At 47.4% G+C, this 18,049-nt stretch overlaps 1 protein-coding gene across 1 annotated transcript in view; it reads left to right on the top strand.

The window, feature by feature from the left end:
* The first annotated feature begins 5,738 nt into the window (after nt 1-5,738).
* The window catches only part of MPP1 (MAGUK p55 scaffold protein 1), a 32,520-nt gene continuing 20,209 nt past the window's right edge, over nt 5,739-18,049 (top strand). The window contains exon 1 of the mRNA XM_070291926.1: nt 5,739-6,352. Within this exon, the coding sequence (XP_070148027.1) occupies nt 6,251-6,352 (102 nt within the window). The 5' untranslated portion in view covers nt 5,739-6,250. The remainder of the gene's footprint in view (nt 6,353-18,049) is intronic.

The following is an 18,049-nucleotide window of genomic DNA, read 5'->3' as shown; positions in this document are numbered from 1 at the left end:
GGAACCTTTGTCTCCTGCATTGGAAGGCAAATTCTTTCCCACTGAGCCATCTGAGAAGCCCCAAATAATACATATTTATCGCAAAAAAAAAAAAAAACCCATAAAATATAGAAAGAGGAGAAAATACCCATAATTCTAGCACCCAGAAACAAACATTCTTTACATCTTTGTGTATCTTCTTTCAAACTTTTTTCTATTCTTATACTATCAGTTTCCCAAAATCTGTTCTTCAAAGCAATAGCTCCATTTTAATAAATGTTATGAGACAATAGGACTCTATGTGGCCAATTAGGCTGGAGAGATGTTGAATTAAATAAGTGTAAACGTATTTCTTTGCTCCAGCACTTCTAACAGCCTTTCACAGGCTAACATGGATCTCCACAAAAGAGTAGAACAGGCATTTCCGAAACAAATGTAAACATGGGCTTTTTTTATGGAGTGAATGCTGATGTATACACAATCACAGAAAGTCACTCACTGAGATCCTTTCTTTCACCAACCTATCATATTTTGTAGCCTACTTTTTCCTTCACTCTATGACACATGGTGGCTATCTTTCTGTGTCAGTAAGTGCCATGTAATATTTCTTGCAGTGGATTCAATTGAAGTCATTTAATCACCACTCCATAATAACTTACCCCATGCACTATACAGTCCATGGAATTCTCCAGGCCAGAATACTGGAGTGGGTAGCCTTTCCCTTCTCCAGGGGATCTTCCCAACCCAGGGATCGAACCCAGGTCTCTCACACTGCAGGCAGATTCTTTACCAGCTGAGCCACCAGGGAAGCCCTAGGGTGTTCCTACTTGTTCACTATTATACATGTAATGCAGGTGATAGTTTTACACATTATTCATTTGCTTTTCACTTTGCTGGGGCCACCTGATGAAAAGAACTGACTCATCGGAAAAGACCCTGATGCTGGGAAAGGTTGAAGGCAGAAGGAGAAGGGGACGACAGAGGATGAGATGGTTGGATGGCATCACCAACTCAATGGACATGGGTTTGGGTAAACTCTAGGAGTTGGTGATGGACAGGGAGGCCTGGTGGGCTGCAGTATATGGGGTCGCAAAGAGTCAGACACGACTGGGCGACTGAACTGAGCTGCACTGAACTCGCTGTTCCGAGTTGGAAATCACTCACTCCGCAAACACTATGGCACACCTCCTGTTCTGAGCAAGCAACAAGGCAAACAGCGAGCTTGGCTAGAGTGAAAGACACAGCAGCTCCAGGGGACTAGGGTGAGAGTCTGCCTGGGGCAGAGTTAAGACCTGGTGGGCCTCGGAAAAGATCTGGGTTGTCCTGGGAGCCCATGGAAAGTGGGGAAAGTCATTTGATGGGTGTTTTTAAAGGGTCATCTCAGTCACCATGTTGAGAGGGTCCAAAGCAGGGAGACCAGCCAGGAGGTTTCCCAAAATCCAGGCAAGACATAGCCTTGTTGGCACCAGGGTGGGATTGGCAAAGTTGTAGTCAGTGTCAGAATCTGGACGGAGGGAGAAGTGAGAGCCATCAGGATTTGAACAGTGACTGGACGAGGAGTGGGAAAGAATTGAAGCTTCGAGAATACCTCCTGGACTTTGGGCCTGAGCAAGCCAGGGGCTGGGGTCCGGGCAAACCACAGGAGGTTAGGAATTTATTGCCTCAAAAAATGCAAAGAGAAATACCAAACAGGTGTTCTTTTTTTTTTTTAAATATACTTATCATTTATTCTTGAGGTAAATAAACGCTTAAGAATAATTTAAATTACATGCAACTTAAACAGCATAGGTATATAAAAACTGGAAAGCTGACACAAATCTGTTAATTTATTAAAAACTAGTGAGTTATACACTTTTTTTTCTTGGTTTTAAATTTTAATTGGAGGCTAATTACTATACAATATTGTGGTGGTTTTTGCCCTACATTGACATGAATCAGCCATAGGTGTACATGTGTTCCCCATCCTGACCTTTCCTCCCACCTCCCTCCCCATCCCATCCCTCAGGGTCATCCCGGTGTACCAGCCCTGAGCACCCTGCCTCATGTATCAAAAGGATGTTCTGACTGATACAGGGGTAAGATCCTGGCACACACCCTCTGTCTCAGACTCCACTTGGTGAGAGGAGACCGTCCTCTGATCAGACTTGAAGAGGAAGTTGAACTGCCCAGGTTGTGTTGAGCTTTCAATCAGCCAGGATGTGGACTTACATTTTCCCCCACTAAGCAGCACATGGGGGCTGGGGAGGGGAATCTAAGCTGCCTCCTTACACACACCTTCACAGTCCTTTTTATCTTGCCCACACTGTTCCTTAAGGCAAACTGCTGAACGGGGAATGGCTGGGTCAGAGGCTGCAGGCGTGCTACCATGCAGCACTTGTGCAAGGCTCACAGACCTCCCCCTCCTGTTCTCTTGAATATACTGTTGTGTCCTTGATTTGCTTTATATTTTTGCCAGTTTGGAGAAGGCAATGGCAACCCACTCCAGTACTCTTGCCTGGCAAATCCCATGGACAGAGAAGCCTGGTAGGCTGCAGTCCATGCCAGTTATGTTAGGCAATCCACTATTTAATTTTGCTGGGATTTTACAAATTCCTGAAGTCTCCCTAAACTTGCTACCCCAGACTTTTCAAGCTTCTCTTTTGCAATATAACCTACCTACAGCAAAGAGCACAAGTCAAAGGTGTATAGTTTGGAGACTTCCCACAAAGCGGACACATTCACTGTCCTCCCCTTTAGGATCAGCAGCTCCTCCTCACTGGCCCCCCTCTCCCCATCCCCCTGTAATCCTCATCTGGTCTCCTCATGCCAGAGCCTTGCCTGTTTTTAAGTTTTCTGAAAATGAAACCACAGGCGTGCACTCTCTTCTGTGCTTTTCTTCTTTTTGGTTTTGAGTTTATGCCACGTGGATGCCTGGAGCTGCAGTGACCCCTTTGTAACCCAACTGTATGAAAAGACCTCTACTCATTTGGCCCATTGACGGTGGACAGGCATGTGTGTTGTTTCCGTCTTTTCTACTCTGAATAAAGCCTCCAGAAGTATTACTGCACATGTCTAGTAGGGTACACGTGCAAAAGTCTCTCTGAAAAGTGTCATCTGTGACTGCCTTTCTGAGTCAAAGGCCAAGTGCCCCCATCACCCCACATCCTTGAGAAGATATAACATCATAGTCTTCATTTTTTTTTAACCAATCTGGTGGATAGAACATAGTATCTTATTGTTTTCTTACTTGGCATTTCCCTGACACCTGATGACATTGAAGATCTTTTCTTGTGTTGATAGGACATTTATCTCTCTCCTATGAAATGCCTGTTAATGAATTGTGCCCATTTTTCTAATTTTAGCTTCATTTTTTCCTTATTGATCAGTAGGACTTCTTTGTATACTCACTATACTAATATGTTGTAGGCTAGAAATGTGGAACATACCGTCCCTTATTCTGAGAGTTGTATTTTGATTTTAATGTTGTCTGATTTGGCGATAATTTTTTAATTTTAATTGGAGGCTAGTGACTTTTCAATATTGTGGTGGTATTTGTGATTTGGTGATAATTTTCCTTGCGTCTGTTTAAGGACCCCTTTCCACCCAAAAGTCATAAAGGATGTCTCCCATGTTGTCTTCTAAAAGTTTTACAGTTTTGCCTTTCACCTTTACGTCCTTCAGCTCCTCGGGATAAAGTTTTCTTTGAGATGAGATCAAGCCTAATTTTAGTTTTTAAAGAAAATTGTGAGAAACGATGTTTTTCCAGTCATGAACTCTGAACTAAATTTCTGTGCCTCAAAGCAGTTCTAGGAATTTAGAAAAGCAGATAGCTGCAATAAATTCCAAGAAGCAATAAATTCTCAGGAGCAAGGCCTCATTCTGAGCACTGAGCACACTGAACTGGAACCAGCCGACCAGAAACAGGCGAGTGCATGTTGAAAAGAAGACCAGCTGTATGACCAGCCCTCCTTGGAGTCAGCCCACTTGCCTTCCCAGTACTTTTCCACTCTGAGCTTGGCCTCAGGAAAAGCTTCAGCTACATTTTGCTCGAGGACTCCCTGCCTCTGAAGTTCTCTGGCTGCCATAGTTTCGATAGCCTGTGTGCCTTCACCTGTGACCAGTCTTGGTTTCTGTTTTGATCCCCCGTATGCCCAGTTGCCCTAAGTGCAAGTGTGTCCTTTCCCTACTGGTCTGCAACACATCTTGTCATGTCACCATTTCTTGTCTCTTTTCTGCTCCATTGGTCTATTTGTCTCTTTCTGCGCCTGTCCTACACTCTCCTAGTTACTTAACTTTGTTATAGGTTGCGCGATCTGGAAGCCAAGTCCCTCCACATTGTTCTTTACAAGTCCATACACATTTTAAAATGAGATTTTCCAGTTTCACAAAACCTATCTGTTGAGACCTTTATTGGAATTGCATCAATATATACATCTAGGAGTGGGGTTGCTGGCTCAGAGGGGAGATGCATGTTCAATTTGAAGAAACACAAAGCTGTTCTCCTAATAGTATTGCCAAATGTAGACTCTCAGCAGCAACGTTCAAGAATTCACATGGGTTCTCATTTCCTCTAACACTTGATATTGTTAGACTTTTAAATTTGTGACAGTTTAATGGAGGCACAGTGGTATTTCCTTGTGGTTTGATCACTAATGAGGTTGAACATCTGTTCATATGTTTATTGTTCATGCGTGTTTCTCCATCTGTGAAATGCTTATTCGTGGTTTTTTTTTTTTTAACCCATTGATCTGCTGAGTTGTGTGTGTTTTTCTTATTAATTTGTAGACCTTTATATATTCATAATAGGAATTCTTCATCAGTTGTATTGAAAATATTTTCCACAAGTCACATCTGGTCTTTTTTGCTTTTTTAGTTTGCCTTTTGATGAGTGAAATCTCTTAATGTTAAAGTCAAGCTGATCAATATTTTTTACAGTCGATGATTTGTCTGCATTGTTTAAGAAATCTTTCTCTATCCCAAAGTCTAAAAGTTCTTTGCTGATGTTTTTAGTCAAAAGCTTTGAAGTGTGTTTTTGACAGAGAAGTCCTCAATCCATCTGGAATACATTTATTTCTGCATATGGCATGCAGAATGGTTCCAGGTTCCTCTCTTTCAATATAAATAAACATTTCCTGCTGCTGCTGCTGCTGCTGCTAAGTCACTTCAGTCGTGTCTGACTCTGTGCAACCCCATTGACGGCAGCCCACCAGGCTCCCCCACCCCTGGGATTCTCCAGGCAAGAACACTGGAGTGGGCTGCCATTGCCTTCTCCAAACATTTCCTAACTGTGGTTTAATAAAAAGTGTCTCTTTACTCACCTAACATGGCACTTGTATCAGATACCACAATTACACACCGGCCAGTGTGCATCTCTGCATTTTCTAATCTATTTCATTGCTCATTCAATCTGTCTGTGCACAGTATCCCACTGTCTTAATTTCAATAGTTCCCTTTCCTGTGTGTGTGTGTCTGTGTCTCTCTCCCTGTGTGTGTGTGTGTGTGTGTGTGTCTGTCTGTCTGTCTGTCTCTCCCTCTGTGTGTGTCTCAGACTTCTATAGTTCCTTGAGGGTAATCTTGGAGAAGGGAGCCATCCATCAATCACATGAGCTCAGTCTCTCAGCAGAGAAAACTGGGTGATTTGGCTGCAAACTCTTGGCCCTTGGGTTTTTCTCTTCTTGGCCAAGAGGTCCTGGAAGGACGGAACAAGATTACGCAGAGTAATGTACTGCTTGTAATACTGCGAGGTTATTCCCTTTGGGTCAAGGAGCCAGGTGTTTATCAGGCAAATGTGTGTACAGATGGCGCACAGCCCTGAACTCTGTAAGCACAGGAAATGTTTGTTTTGTTCAGCAAGTTTTTCGTGCCTTCGCTGCTGGGGTGAACGCCAGGAAGGTGTGAGGGTGCTAAGGAATCCCGCTCTGGCCTTCGTAAGGAATGTTGGTCTCCTTGCTGCCACTGAGCCTTCCATTTTTTGTTTGTTTTCGTGGCTTTAATTCTTAGAGATGTACTTGTGCGCCCTTTCCCGGCGCCCAGGTGCGCAGAGCCGGGCCCCTGGGGGCCTCGGGGGCGGAGACCAGGCGGGGGGCGTGTTCAGAGGCGGAGAGTGGGCGGGGCTACGCCCCCGCGCGCCCGGCGCGCTTCCTGCGGGGTGGTGACGGCCCAGGCGCGCCGAGTCCCAGCAGCCTTCGCCGCCTCCGCGCGCCGCAGGCTGCCGGGCCCTCGCGCTCCAGCTTCTGCCCGGTCCCGCGGCCCCGCGGCCCCCGCGTCCCAGGCGGCCCGGCTCTCCCATAAGATGACGCTGAAGGCGAGCGAGGGCGAGGGCGGGGGCGGCATGCGCACGGCGCTCTCCGATCTCTACTTGGAGCACTTGCTGCAGAAGCACAACCGGCCCGAGGTGAGCGGCTCCCGGGGTCCCCCCAACGGCATGCGGTGAGGGCCGGTCCCCGACTCTGGGCCTCGCCGTCCGCCCTCCTGCCCTCGGGGAGGGGTCCTGACCCCCGGGGCTTGTGCGGGACTTCTGGGCGCCTTGGCTCGGGACTCCGCGGCGCCTCTAGGCGGGAATCGGCAGAGGCCGCGGCCCCTGGCCCCAAGAGCTGATGAAAGGTCGGGGGAAACTTCTGCGTGGACGGAGTCGGGGTCACGGAGAAGACTTTCAGGAACAGAGCCCAGAGGAGGTCTGCTTAAGTGCTTGTGTCAGCAGAAAGGGTTGGTGGTAAGAGCCAACGCTGGCCTCAAAGTGCTCAGTCACCATGCCGTGGCATTTCTGCGGGGGCCTCTGGCGCTGGGGGGCACCCGGGTGGCCTGTGTCTGTGGGCAGGCATCATCTCAGGAGTAATTCTGCGCCCCCCCACCAAGATTCCTGCGATGGCCCATAAATAGCAACTCACCTCTATCCTCAAAGATGGCCCATAAGGGAGAGTTGATTCTCTTGTTATCTTGGGGCTTCCCTGGTGGCTCAGAGGGTAAAGCGTCTGGTTTGGTTCCTGGGTCGGGAAGATCTCCTGGAGAAGGAAATGGCCACCCACTCCAGTACCCTTGCCTGGAAAATACCCTGGACGGAGGATCCTGGTAGGCTACAGTCCATGGATCTCAAAGAGTCTGATATGACTGAGCGACTTCAAGGTAAGGCTGCATGCCAGGCCCACTCACTCACCTGAAGACTGAAGCTGGGTCTCAGTGGTCAGCCATCAGCCAGCACCCACTGGCAGCCCTTCCATGTTCCCTGGCCTCCTCACAGCCTGCTGGCCAGGTTCCAAGAGAGGATGTCCACAGAGACACCCAGAGACAGAGGGCTCATCAGACACTAGCTGGCCTGGGAACTCACGAGTGTGAATCTTTTTCTAGACCTCCAAGATCTTCCAGGGCAGGGCTGTTTGCACACTCACTTTTTCCAGGTGAAATGCCTGATCCGTGGGGCCTTGGAAATGGTTCCCAAATTACTAAGTGCCTGAAGAGGTGGACGTGTTATGCAGCGCACCCATCCACTTGGGCATATGATGAAACTGCAGATCCCCCAGGTCCCAGCAGACTGGTGTGCAGGCTGCGGACTGTGGACTGGGAGGCATCAGAGGGAGGCTGCATTCTGTATCTGCATTGAGCTTGCTGTTTCCCTCAGGGTGCCATATTCACACTTTTCCGTCTTTGCAAATCAGGATTGCGGTAGTCTAGGCTTCCAGGAGCAGTGGGATGATCATGTGGGGAAGGCAAAGTTACAAGTTAGGCAGCGGCAAGTGCGCTAGGAGGGGATCAAGCTCTGAAACTCCTTGATTCCCCATAAGCTTGGAAATGTGATTTTTTTTTTGCTTTTCTTCCCATCAGTCAACTCACTTGGCTGAGCCTTAACTCCGTCCCCACCCCCTGCCAAACTCGCTTTATTGAATTTTCTTTTGGCAACTTTATTGAGATTTACTTTGCATTAATAGAATTCACTGATTTGTGCAGTTCATTGACATTGGGCATGTACATCCCACCCTGTAGCTGTGACCACAGTACTTGAGGGTTGCCCCCCAACCCCCTGCCATCCCTAGAAGCATGGAACACCCCCACCGCCCCCCACCGCCAGCAGCATTTGGAAAACACTATCACTTTGCCTTTTTGAGGCTGTCCTACAAATGGACTCCAGCTTACATAGGCCTTTCTGTGTGCCTGCTTTCACTTTGCACAACCTGAGCGCCACCTGTAACTCAGTGTCCCGACCCCTTGGAGATCTTTCTGACCCTGGTGGAAAGGCTGGGGAGATTCATTGTGTGCAGTTTTGAACAGAAGCTCTGTCACTACTCTCTGAGTAAGCAGCAGTTTTTGTGGAGCCATGAGTTTATCCTGCAATACCAGATACAGTCTCCTGCCTATGTAGTTTGTTTGCATGAAAGGATTTGAGGATGGGATAAGAAAAATTGGTAAAGCACAGAATGAAAAGCTTCCAGAACTGCCCAACTGTGGACCTCGGAGGGAGAATCTCCACACCATGAGGGGTGGCCTGACCCCACAAACTGGCTGATTTCTTATTTCCTGAGGTTCACCTTCCCTCCGAGGAAGCTGTTGGCTTTAAAGCAATTCAGAAATTCCTGTTGCCAAACATTTCATTGAGGAGGATTGCTTTTGGTAAAAGTTCTAAAGACTCAAAAACCAAAGTTTCCCTTCTGATTGTAGTCTGTATTTGATAACTGAAAAAGTCTTATCAGAACACAATGTTGCAATACATTTGAAGTGGAGGCTGCCTCCTCTATTTAACTATAGGTGTCCTTCCTTGAAGAAACAGTTTATGAGCTCCCTGTGACCTTGTTCTTTATGGCAGTAACTTAGTGCACATAAAATGTGTTGTAAAATTCCTACTTGTCTCTGCTGGCCTGTTTGAAGTTGCCCCTTTCCCATGAGCTGAAGAAATAGGTTGCAAGTCCCTGAAAGTTCACTTGGGCCTAATGGCCCACGAATGAAGTCTGGCTCCAGCTGAGTATCCACTCAGCAGAGCTCCTGGCCAGCAGATTCGGCCTCATCTGCTGTTGCACAGGTTTGAGGGTGGAGATATCCAGGGTGCCATCGGCCAACAGTGCTCCAGGGAGGGGACATTCAGGGCTCACAGAGGTCTGGAGATTTCGCCAGAGGTCCCCTGGGGTGGGGGAGATGAAATCAGGTGCATTTCATGGATGGCAGGGATTTTTTTTTTCCCTTAAGCACCAGTTGCTCAAGTTTTTAACTGTTGCTCAAAGGAGAACTGACTCCACAGCTGGGAAATGGGAAGACATGCTCCAAATTAGGGAACCAGAGTACAGCTTGGTGTAACAGAATTTTCTGAGGCTTCACTTTGCCTTTTTCCTTCACGTGGAGGCATAGAGTTGAGCCGTATCCATACGCATTCATTCCTCCGTCCCTATGGTTCATCCACGACTATAAGCCTCCAGCCACCAGCAGAGGCCACTGACCCTGGACTGAATTGTGTGGTGCTGCGGGGTTGACTGTGCAAGAAATGCTCATGCCAGCGGACCTTTGGCAGCTCACAACCATCGTGTCCCAGGGCCGATTGTACACGTTTGTGCTCTGAAGTCACTAGCCTGCCAGTCCTGCTGCAGGTGCTTTGTTTGCCTGCATCCCAGGTACCTGGTTCATGAGGACTGAAGCCAGGACTTGCGTAAAATCCTGCCTCTGAGGCTCTCCTCCCAGCCCTTTTGTGCAGCTCTCATATTTGTGGGGAAACAGTGTCCCCTTTTTTCTGGTACCTTGAGCCCTCTTGGGTTTTCTCTTTTTTTTTTTTTCTCCTTGTGTTCTTTCCCAAAGTGGAGCCTGCCCTGGCCCAGGAGGACTGAGCAGCTGATGTCTGGTGTGGGCCATCACTTGCCTACTTGGCCTGGGCCTTCTTCTGAGTCTGTTCAAGTCGCTCAGTCATGTCCAACTCTGGGCGACCCCACTGACAGTACAGTCTGTGGAATTCTCCAGGACAGGATCTTGGAGTGGGTAGCAGCCTTTCCCTTCTCCAGGGGATCTTCCCAACCCAGGGACTGAGCCCAGGTCTCCCGTACTACAGGTAGATTCTTTCCCAGCTGAGCCCCCAGGGAAGCCCAAGAATGCTGGAGTGGGTAGCTTAGCCCTTCTCCAAGGGAACTTCCTGGCCCAGGAATCAAACCTGGGTCTCCTGCATTGCAGGCAGCTTCTTTCCCAACCGAGCTCTCAGGGAAGCCCCACGGTACCTGGAAACAGTGGGCAGAGGGCTTATCCATCAGCCTAACAGATGTTGATTCTTTCCCTCCCATCACTGGCACCAGCTCTTAATGTGACTTGGTGGCCCCTGCTCAAGTCATCCACCTCTGCCACCTGCCGCTAAGTTTGTTTTTTCATCTCTCTCTCTTTTTTAATCCCAGCTTCCTCTGAGCTGCTGCCTCTGCCCTTTGAACCCACTGCAGATGTTTCCTCTGAAGAGGGTTTCAGAGGCCAGGTCTTGCCACCCCAGCAGTTTGTGTGATTATGAGCCCCTGAGAGGCTGCAGAGCAAAGGGCAGCCCTGCACCCTCCTCATGCGGGACAGCCATCCCCCATCTTGCCTGGGTGTGGCTGGGGGCCTCCCTGGCCAGAGGGGGTACTGGTATCACAGAAAGCAATCGAACACCTTTGCCCGATGTTGTTTGCTCAGCATTGCTTGTATCACTTTGTAATCACCTGGCACGGGTGCTCATGGCACTGGGAAGGACTCAACATTGTGGTCCAGTGTGGGGCCAGTAAGTCCCAGAACAAACCATGGAAAGTCTCTGCCACCCTTTGGAAGGCACGTGTCTTACCAGCTGTGGAAACACGCCAAGTTCCAGCAGTTGAGGGGCAGGACAGAAGAGACGGGGAACCAATTGCAGCCTGCGGCCCCTGCTCCGCACACATCTGTCTGTCTGTCTTGCCCTTCCTCGCAATTGTCTGCGGGCTGGGGGTGCCAGGGGCTGGCATGCCAGGTGCCATCAAAGAGCGGTCAGAGCAGGGGCATCAGGTGGTGCTTGGGGTGCGCCCCATGGGTGCGAGTTGGTTCTTCGGGTGCCAGGTCAGAGCATTCCGGGTATCTCTCTCATCACTGGCAGCTTCTGAGGGAGTGTAATAGTGGCTCTGAGTCATTAGGAAGGGGGACTGTCTTGACGGATAAGCACATTGAAAAGCCCAGCGTTTGGCATAGCAAGTGTTGATCTTTTCTGGGTTTGATGTGTTCTACCTCTGGCAGGCTTTGCGGAGTCCTTAATTTAAAGGCTGACGTGTCCTGGAGCTGAATGAAGAGATGAGGCCCCCAATCACGCAGGCATCCACCCCCTTGCCAAGTTCACTCGGTCTTCTGTGGACTGACTTTTGACTCTGTCCTTGTTGAGAATGTTATGTAGGGCTCCACCATGTCTGCAAACCCAGATGAATCATAAGAAATGCTTTCTTGATGGTACTTTACAGCACATGATAAGAGAATCTGATCTGTTTCCAGACTTTATGGCCACCTTTACCCGCTAGGGTTACTGATGAATCCCTGGTTATATGGATCGAACCCAAATCTCCTGCATTGCAGGCAGATTCTTTACCAGCATTGCTGGGTTGTAAGACATGTAAGTGGTACATGTTTGGAGAAGGCAATGGCAACCCACTCCAGTATTCTTGCCTGGCAAATCCCATGGATGGAGGAGCCTGGTAGGCTGCAGTCCATGGGGTTGCTAGGAGTCAGACACAACTGAGCGACTTCACTTTCACTTTTCACTTTCATGCATTGGAGAAGGAAATGGCAACCCATTCCAGTGTTCTTGCCTGGAGAATCCCAAGGATGGGGGAGCCTGGTGGGCTGCCGTCTCTGGGGTCGCAGAGTTGGACATGACTGAAGTGACTTAGCAGCAGCAGCAGCAGCAGCAAGTGGTAGTTGCTGGCAGATCCATGGAATGAATCTGCGGGTTTGATTTTGAGCTTTCTCACCCCACGATTACTAGTGAACAAAGATTTGTAAGTCAGAATCAGTGCAAGTCAGGCATGCAGTCAGTGATCCTTGAACTCCTCAGTCTATCCGTTCAAATCTCTTAATACCTGCAACATGGTGAAAACAAATAAGGTGCTTAATTTAACAGAAATAATTCTTCCAACTTGATGTCACATGCTTCCACGTCGCTGTGGGTAATGCTTTGAGAAGCTCTGGGGTCACCATGTGCTGTAGCCTGTTCATTCCAACCCCAGATTCCTGCAACTTTCTCCACGGTTTGTTGTTGCCTCTCCCCATTGGTTACTGTGCTCTCTTAGTTACAGCTCTTTGGGTGCAAACAAGTGCAACCTGCCAGCTGTTTTGCAACTTTTTTGCAATAGCTTCAACTCTGTCTCCTACGAGATCAATAATAGTACATTGTCAAAACCATGGACTTGACATTGCTGTGACATGTAAGTGTAGCTCTGGGCCATTTTGTCACGTGTGTGAAGATATGTAACCACCACCACTAGTCTGTTTTCCAGCTCTGTAATTTTGTCATCCCAATAATGTTATATACCTGGAATCAAATCATTGGCAATATTTCTATTGCTGGGAATCATCCCAAAGTCTGGATGGATCATAGTCTGTTGAGCTGCTCACTTGTGATAGATACTCCTGGTTGTTTCCAGGTTTGAGTTACTGTGAGTAAATCTGTATGAACCTTCAGTTCAGTTCAGTCACTCAGTCGTATCCAACTCTTTGCAACCCCATGAACTGCAGCACACCAGGCCTCCCTGTCCAATACCAACTCCTGGAGTCTACCCAAACTCATCTCCATTGAGCCAGTGGTGCCATCCAACCATCTTATCCTCTGTCGTCCCCTTCTCTTCCTGCCTTCAATCTTTCCCAGCATCAGGGTCAGTCAGGTCCCAGTCAGCTCTTTGCATCAGGTGGCCAAAGTACTGGAGTTTCAGCTTCAACATCAGACCTTCCAATGAACACCCAGGACTGATCTCCTTTAGGATGAACTATGTGGATCTCCTTGCAATTCAAGGGACTCTCAAGTGTCTTCTCCAACACCACAGTTCAAAAGCATCAATTCTTCGGTGCTCAGCTTTCTTTATAGTCCAACTCTCACATCCATACATGACCACTGGAAAAACCATAGCCTTGACTAGACGGACCTTTGTCGACAAAGTAATGTATCTGCTTTTTAATATGCTGTCTAGGTTGGTGATAATTTTCCTTCCAAGGAATAAAGTGAAAGTGAAGTCACTCAGTAATGTCTGACTCTTTGTGACCCCATGGCCTGTAGCCTACCAGGCTTCTCTGTCCATGGGATTTTCCAGGCAAGAATACTGGAGTGGGTTACCATTTCCTTCTCCAGGACATCTTCCCGACCCAGGGATTGAACCCAGGTCTCCTGCATTATAGGCAGACACTTTGCCGTCTGAGCCACCAGGGAAGCAGTAAGTGTTTTTTAATTTCATGGCTGAAGTCACCATCTGCAGTGATTTTGGAGTGCCCCCCCAAATAAAATCTCTCACTGTTTCCACTGTTTCCCCGTCTATTTGCCTTGAAGTGATGGGACCAGATGCCATGATCTTAGTTTTCTGAATGTTGTGCTTTAAGCCAACTTTTTCACTCTCCTCTTTCACTTGCATCAAGAGGCTTTTTAATTCCTCTTCACTTTTTGCCATAAGGGTAGTATCATCTGCATATCTAAGGTTATTGATGTTTCTCCCGGCAATCTTGATTACAGCTTGTGCTTCATCCAGCCCAGGTACGAACCTTCATGTAGCAGGTTTTACATTTACATTTGTATTGTTCCATTACAGTGAATGCAGTGAAAGTCTCTCAGTCGCGTCCTATTCTTCACGACCCTATGGACTATGCAGTCCGTGGAATTCTCCAGGCCAGAATACTGGAGTGGGTAGCCTTTCCCTTCTCCAGGGGATCTTCCCAACCAAGGGATCTAATCCAGGTCTCCCTGTGATTCTTTACCAGCATTGCTCACTTGTAAAGTACTCATTTTGTTTTCTAAGTAATCACCCAATTCTTTTCCTGAATGGCTGTCCCATTTTACACTGCCACCAGCCATGGATGAGAGATTCAGTTTCTTTCCATCCTTATGACTAGTCTTGTCACTGGTTTTGATCATAGCTGCTCTGATGGCTGCATGGTGATATTTCCTTGTGGTTTTCTTTCTTTTTTTTAATAGTACTGGTTTGTTTTTCTGTTTTTGTCTCTGCTGGGTCTTCATGGCTGAGCTCAGGCATTCTCTAGTTGCAGCAAGAAGGGACTCCTCTTGGTTCCACAAGGACAAGCCTTCTGACTGTCACTAAATGCAACCCAAGCGTGTGGCCAAAATCCAGCAGAACTAAAAATTCTCCATTCATTCCTTTGACAGCTTTCCTTCTCGCTGGTCTCCCAGGATTGGAAGACCCTTCCCTTCATTCTTTTCTGTCGTGTGTGTGAGGACCTTGATGTTGTAAGGGTTCTGACATTTACAGTCTGTTCTTTACCTACAATTGTTTTGCAACTTGCTGTAGGTCGATGCTAAAAAGGGAACATCGGTAGAGGCTTTTGTATTATTCTGACTGGTGGCCAACCCAACAGCTTTATTCTGTTTCTCACTGATCCAGCTTCTCCCTGATCTTGTTAGGGATGACCAGATGCCGAGCTCAGTTCTTTTTTCAGCCCCTTGTGCAGCCTGGGACAGCCTGATCTCCAGTTCTGGTTGATGAGACTCCAGCTTCCTCCTTCCTGCAATCCTCCCCAGCTAGTTTCTTTTGGGTGCACATTCTTGGCTCTGCTGTCTGCTGGAACATTTTTGAAATGTCTCATCCTCATGACTTCCTTTTGTGTGTGTGTAGGTTTCTATTTACCTTCCTTCCTTGGGATCTCCTTTCAGTAGGGCCCAGGGACTTTTCCAAGGCTCAGACTTTTCCGTGGGTTCAATCCCTGCTCTGAGAACTAGATCCTGCAGACTGCAACTAAGACCCAGCACAGTCAAATAAATGAGTATCTAAAAAAAAAAAAATAGGGTCCACACTACACACAAGTCCTTAAGCTCCCAACTTGAATCTAAATGACACTCACTTAGGAAAATTCTATCTGGCCACAAGAGAAGGCTTTCATGTGCCTGTTTAGAGATTAATCTGAAATGAATCCAGTTTTCTTCTGAGCCCCTTCTCTTGTCTCCCAGTTCCTCCATGTTGTTCACATGTCCTTCCAGAGAGAGATGACATATTTACAAGCAGATATGAAGATTTTCTTCTGTTTCACAGCATACCTTTCCTTCCCCCACCTTTTTTTTTTTTTCACTTAACAACATTTCTTTGAGGTCAACCCCTGAACCTCCTTTTCATGGCTCCATGGTATCTGTGTGTGCTAGGACACTTTGCACAGAGGTAGAGGTAACTCATCTACTGTAGATGGTCTTGAAGTGCCCTGTAGCTCTGGTGTCATGAGTTACATCAGTTACATGAGTTACATGAGTTACATCTCATCAGTTACTTTGCTAAATACAATCCTTTGTTAGACACTTCTGCTTTCATAGCGCTGTGGAAAGCCATGTCACGTGAGTTTGGAGAAGTGCTAGCTGCTGCCCAGGGCAGTTTTTCTTTTTTGGGACTTTCCTGATTGCAATAGATCTGGAGAGACAGATCATAGATGGAGCTAGCTGTTCCTCCCTGGGGAATCTTCCCATTTCTCCTTTGCCACCAACTGGCTGATGAGGTGTCCTTCTCCTGGTCCCACCCATTGGGAATATCTTCCCTCCCCATGGCCTCTGAGGGGCACCGCCATCCCTGCTGTGGCTGGATCACAGCCGCCATCCATGTGCAGCAGAATCCTTCCCTATTGTCCTGATTGAATATTTGACCCGGAGTGGGTGAGAGCATTTTCAGAGTGCTCCTTGCCCTTCTTCAAGCCCTGGGCTACTTCAAGAGCAGTTAAGTTAGAAAAAGGAGGAAGAACCAGCAAAGGAGACTGAGGAGTGTTTTAAGGAGATCCATCCATTTATTCTCATTGGCGTGTGTTGTCAGAGCCACACTGTTCTTAAAATTCCAAAGTCCATCCACAGTAGGACGGCACCCGAGGGTCCCAGTTCCATGCTCTGTGGCCTTTTTTCGCTCTCCTGATGCCATTCCTTCCAGTGTTTTATCTGCAAATTTTCAAACCCACTGCAAAGAACAAACAATTTGATAGTAGCTTCCATTTGACATACCTCCTAGATTATACCATTAACACGTGGCCATGTGTGCTTTGTCATGTGTCTATCCACAAACCATTCATTCACCCTTTTTTTTTTTTTTGCACTTCAAAGTAAGTTCCACGACTGAACCCTGTGCCTACAGCCTGTGCCCTGCAACAGGACAAACCACTGGGATGAGAAGGCCACTCACCACATCTAGAGAAAAGCCCAACAGCAGCAACTAATACCTGGCACAGCCATAAAAGAAATAAATGAATCTTGTTTTTTTCTTTTTTTTAAAGTTGCAAGCATCAGAACAGTTCACCCCTAAAGGCTTCAGCGTGCATATCATGGACTAGTATTCAGTATTTCTATATGATTTTTTTTTTTTTAACTTTGTGGTCCACGGTCCATCCAGTGAAATGTACTGGATGAGTTTGAACAAATACATACACCTGTGCTAACCCAACCCTGATCACAGTTTGGAGCATCAACACTCCAGAAGTATCTCTCATATTCTACCCAGCCTACCCCTTCCCATCCCATCAGAGGCAACCACCATCTTCAATGTTGTTATTGTCATTTAGGCATGTTCTAAAACCTCACGAATGGGCTCATCTAATGTGTACTCTTTTGCCTAAAGCTTCTTTCACTCAACATCACACTTTTCAGACTGATGCATGTTGACCCCTTTGTCAACATTTTGGTCCTTTTCTTGTTTCTGCAACCTCCTGTGGGTGAATAAAGCTGCTGTGAACATCCATGTGCAACCCTGTGTCTTTTCTTCTGGGTGAACACTTCGAAGTGTGGTTGACAGGGCCTAGGGTCAGTGTGTGCTAAACTTGTCTTTTTCACCATCAGCTCCCTAGTACATCTTATGAAAAAGTGCAAAAGAACTTTTTGGCCCACCCAGTATTTCCCTGATTACAGTGCTTGTAGGGTCTTGTAGTGCATGTGGCCTTCTGAAATGAAGCGTCCGTTCAAACATTCTGTCTTTTCCTCGCTTGTCATCCTGTTATTGAGTCATAAGAGTTCTTCACATGTTCTGGGTATAAATAAGTCTCTGTCAGACGTATGTATTGCAGCTTTTACAGTCAGGCTATGCCATGCCTTCATACCTCTTGATCGTCTTTTGGTGAGAAGGTGTTAGTTTTGATGGGACAACTGTCTGCATCTATGATTATCGCTCTCTGTGCCTACTAAACCTTTGCCTGTCTCAGGGGAGTTACTTCATTTCGAGCTATTTATATTTTTTAGTTGTCGTTTGGCTCTTTTGTGTCAGATAGAAGGCACTTCTGCTTCCTCCCCGGTTTTGACAATGCGCTGTGCTGCTTTTCTCAAAGCTTGGCTGTCTCACCTTTTCTGTTTGGCGTTGCCAACTGTCTGGTTTTGTCTAAAGTCAGGTGGGGATGAACATTCCTGCTGCCCATGTGGGGTTGACCTGGCACCATGGATTACCAAGACCAGCCTTCTGTCTGTCCTCCTGCCCAGGCCAGAGGCCTTAAATTAACTTCAGATGTATCATGCAGAGTCTTTCCAGAGTGTAATTCATCCGGCTGTGCTGTCTGCATGGTTGGGGTCAATGAATCACAGTTCACGTGGCACCTCAGGCCAATGGGAGGGGTGGCCCATTGGATAAATAACAGTTCAGTTCAGTTCAGTTCAGTCACTCAGTCATGTCCGACTTTTTGCGACCCCATGAATCGCAGCACGCCAGGCCTCCCTGTCCATCACCAACTCCTGGAGTTCACTCAAACTCACATCCATCCAGTCGGTGATGCCATCTAGCCATCTCATCCTACGTCGTCCCCTTCTCCTCCTGCCCCCAATCCCTCTCAGCATCAGAGTCTTTTCCAATGAGTCAACTCTTCACATGAGCTGGCCAAAGTACTGGAGTATCAGCTTTAGCGTTATTCCTTCCAAAGGAACCCAGGGCAGATGTCCTTTAGAATGGACTGGTTGGATCTCCTTGCACTCCGAGGGACTCTAAAGAGTCTT

The sequence above is a fragment of the Ovis canadensis genome, chromosome X (assembly GCF_042477335.2).
Source record: "Ovis canadensis isolate MfBH-ARS-UI-01 breed Bighorn chromosome X, ARS-UI_OviCan_v2, whole genome shotgun sequence".
Taxonomy (NCBI): Eukaryota; Metazoa; Chordata; class Mammalia; order Artiodactyla; family Bovidae; genus Ovis; species Ovis canadensis.
The sequence above is the reverse complement of the archived record's forward strand: the minus strand, read 5'-3'. Positions and strand labels throughout refer to the sequence as shown.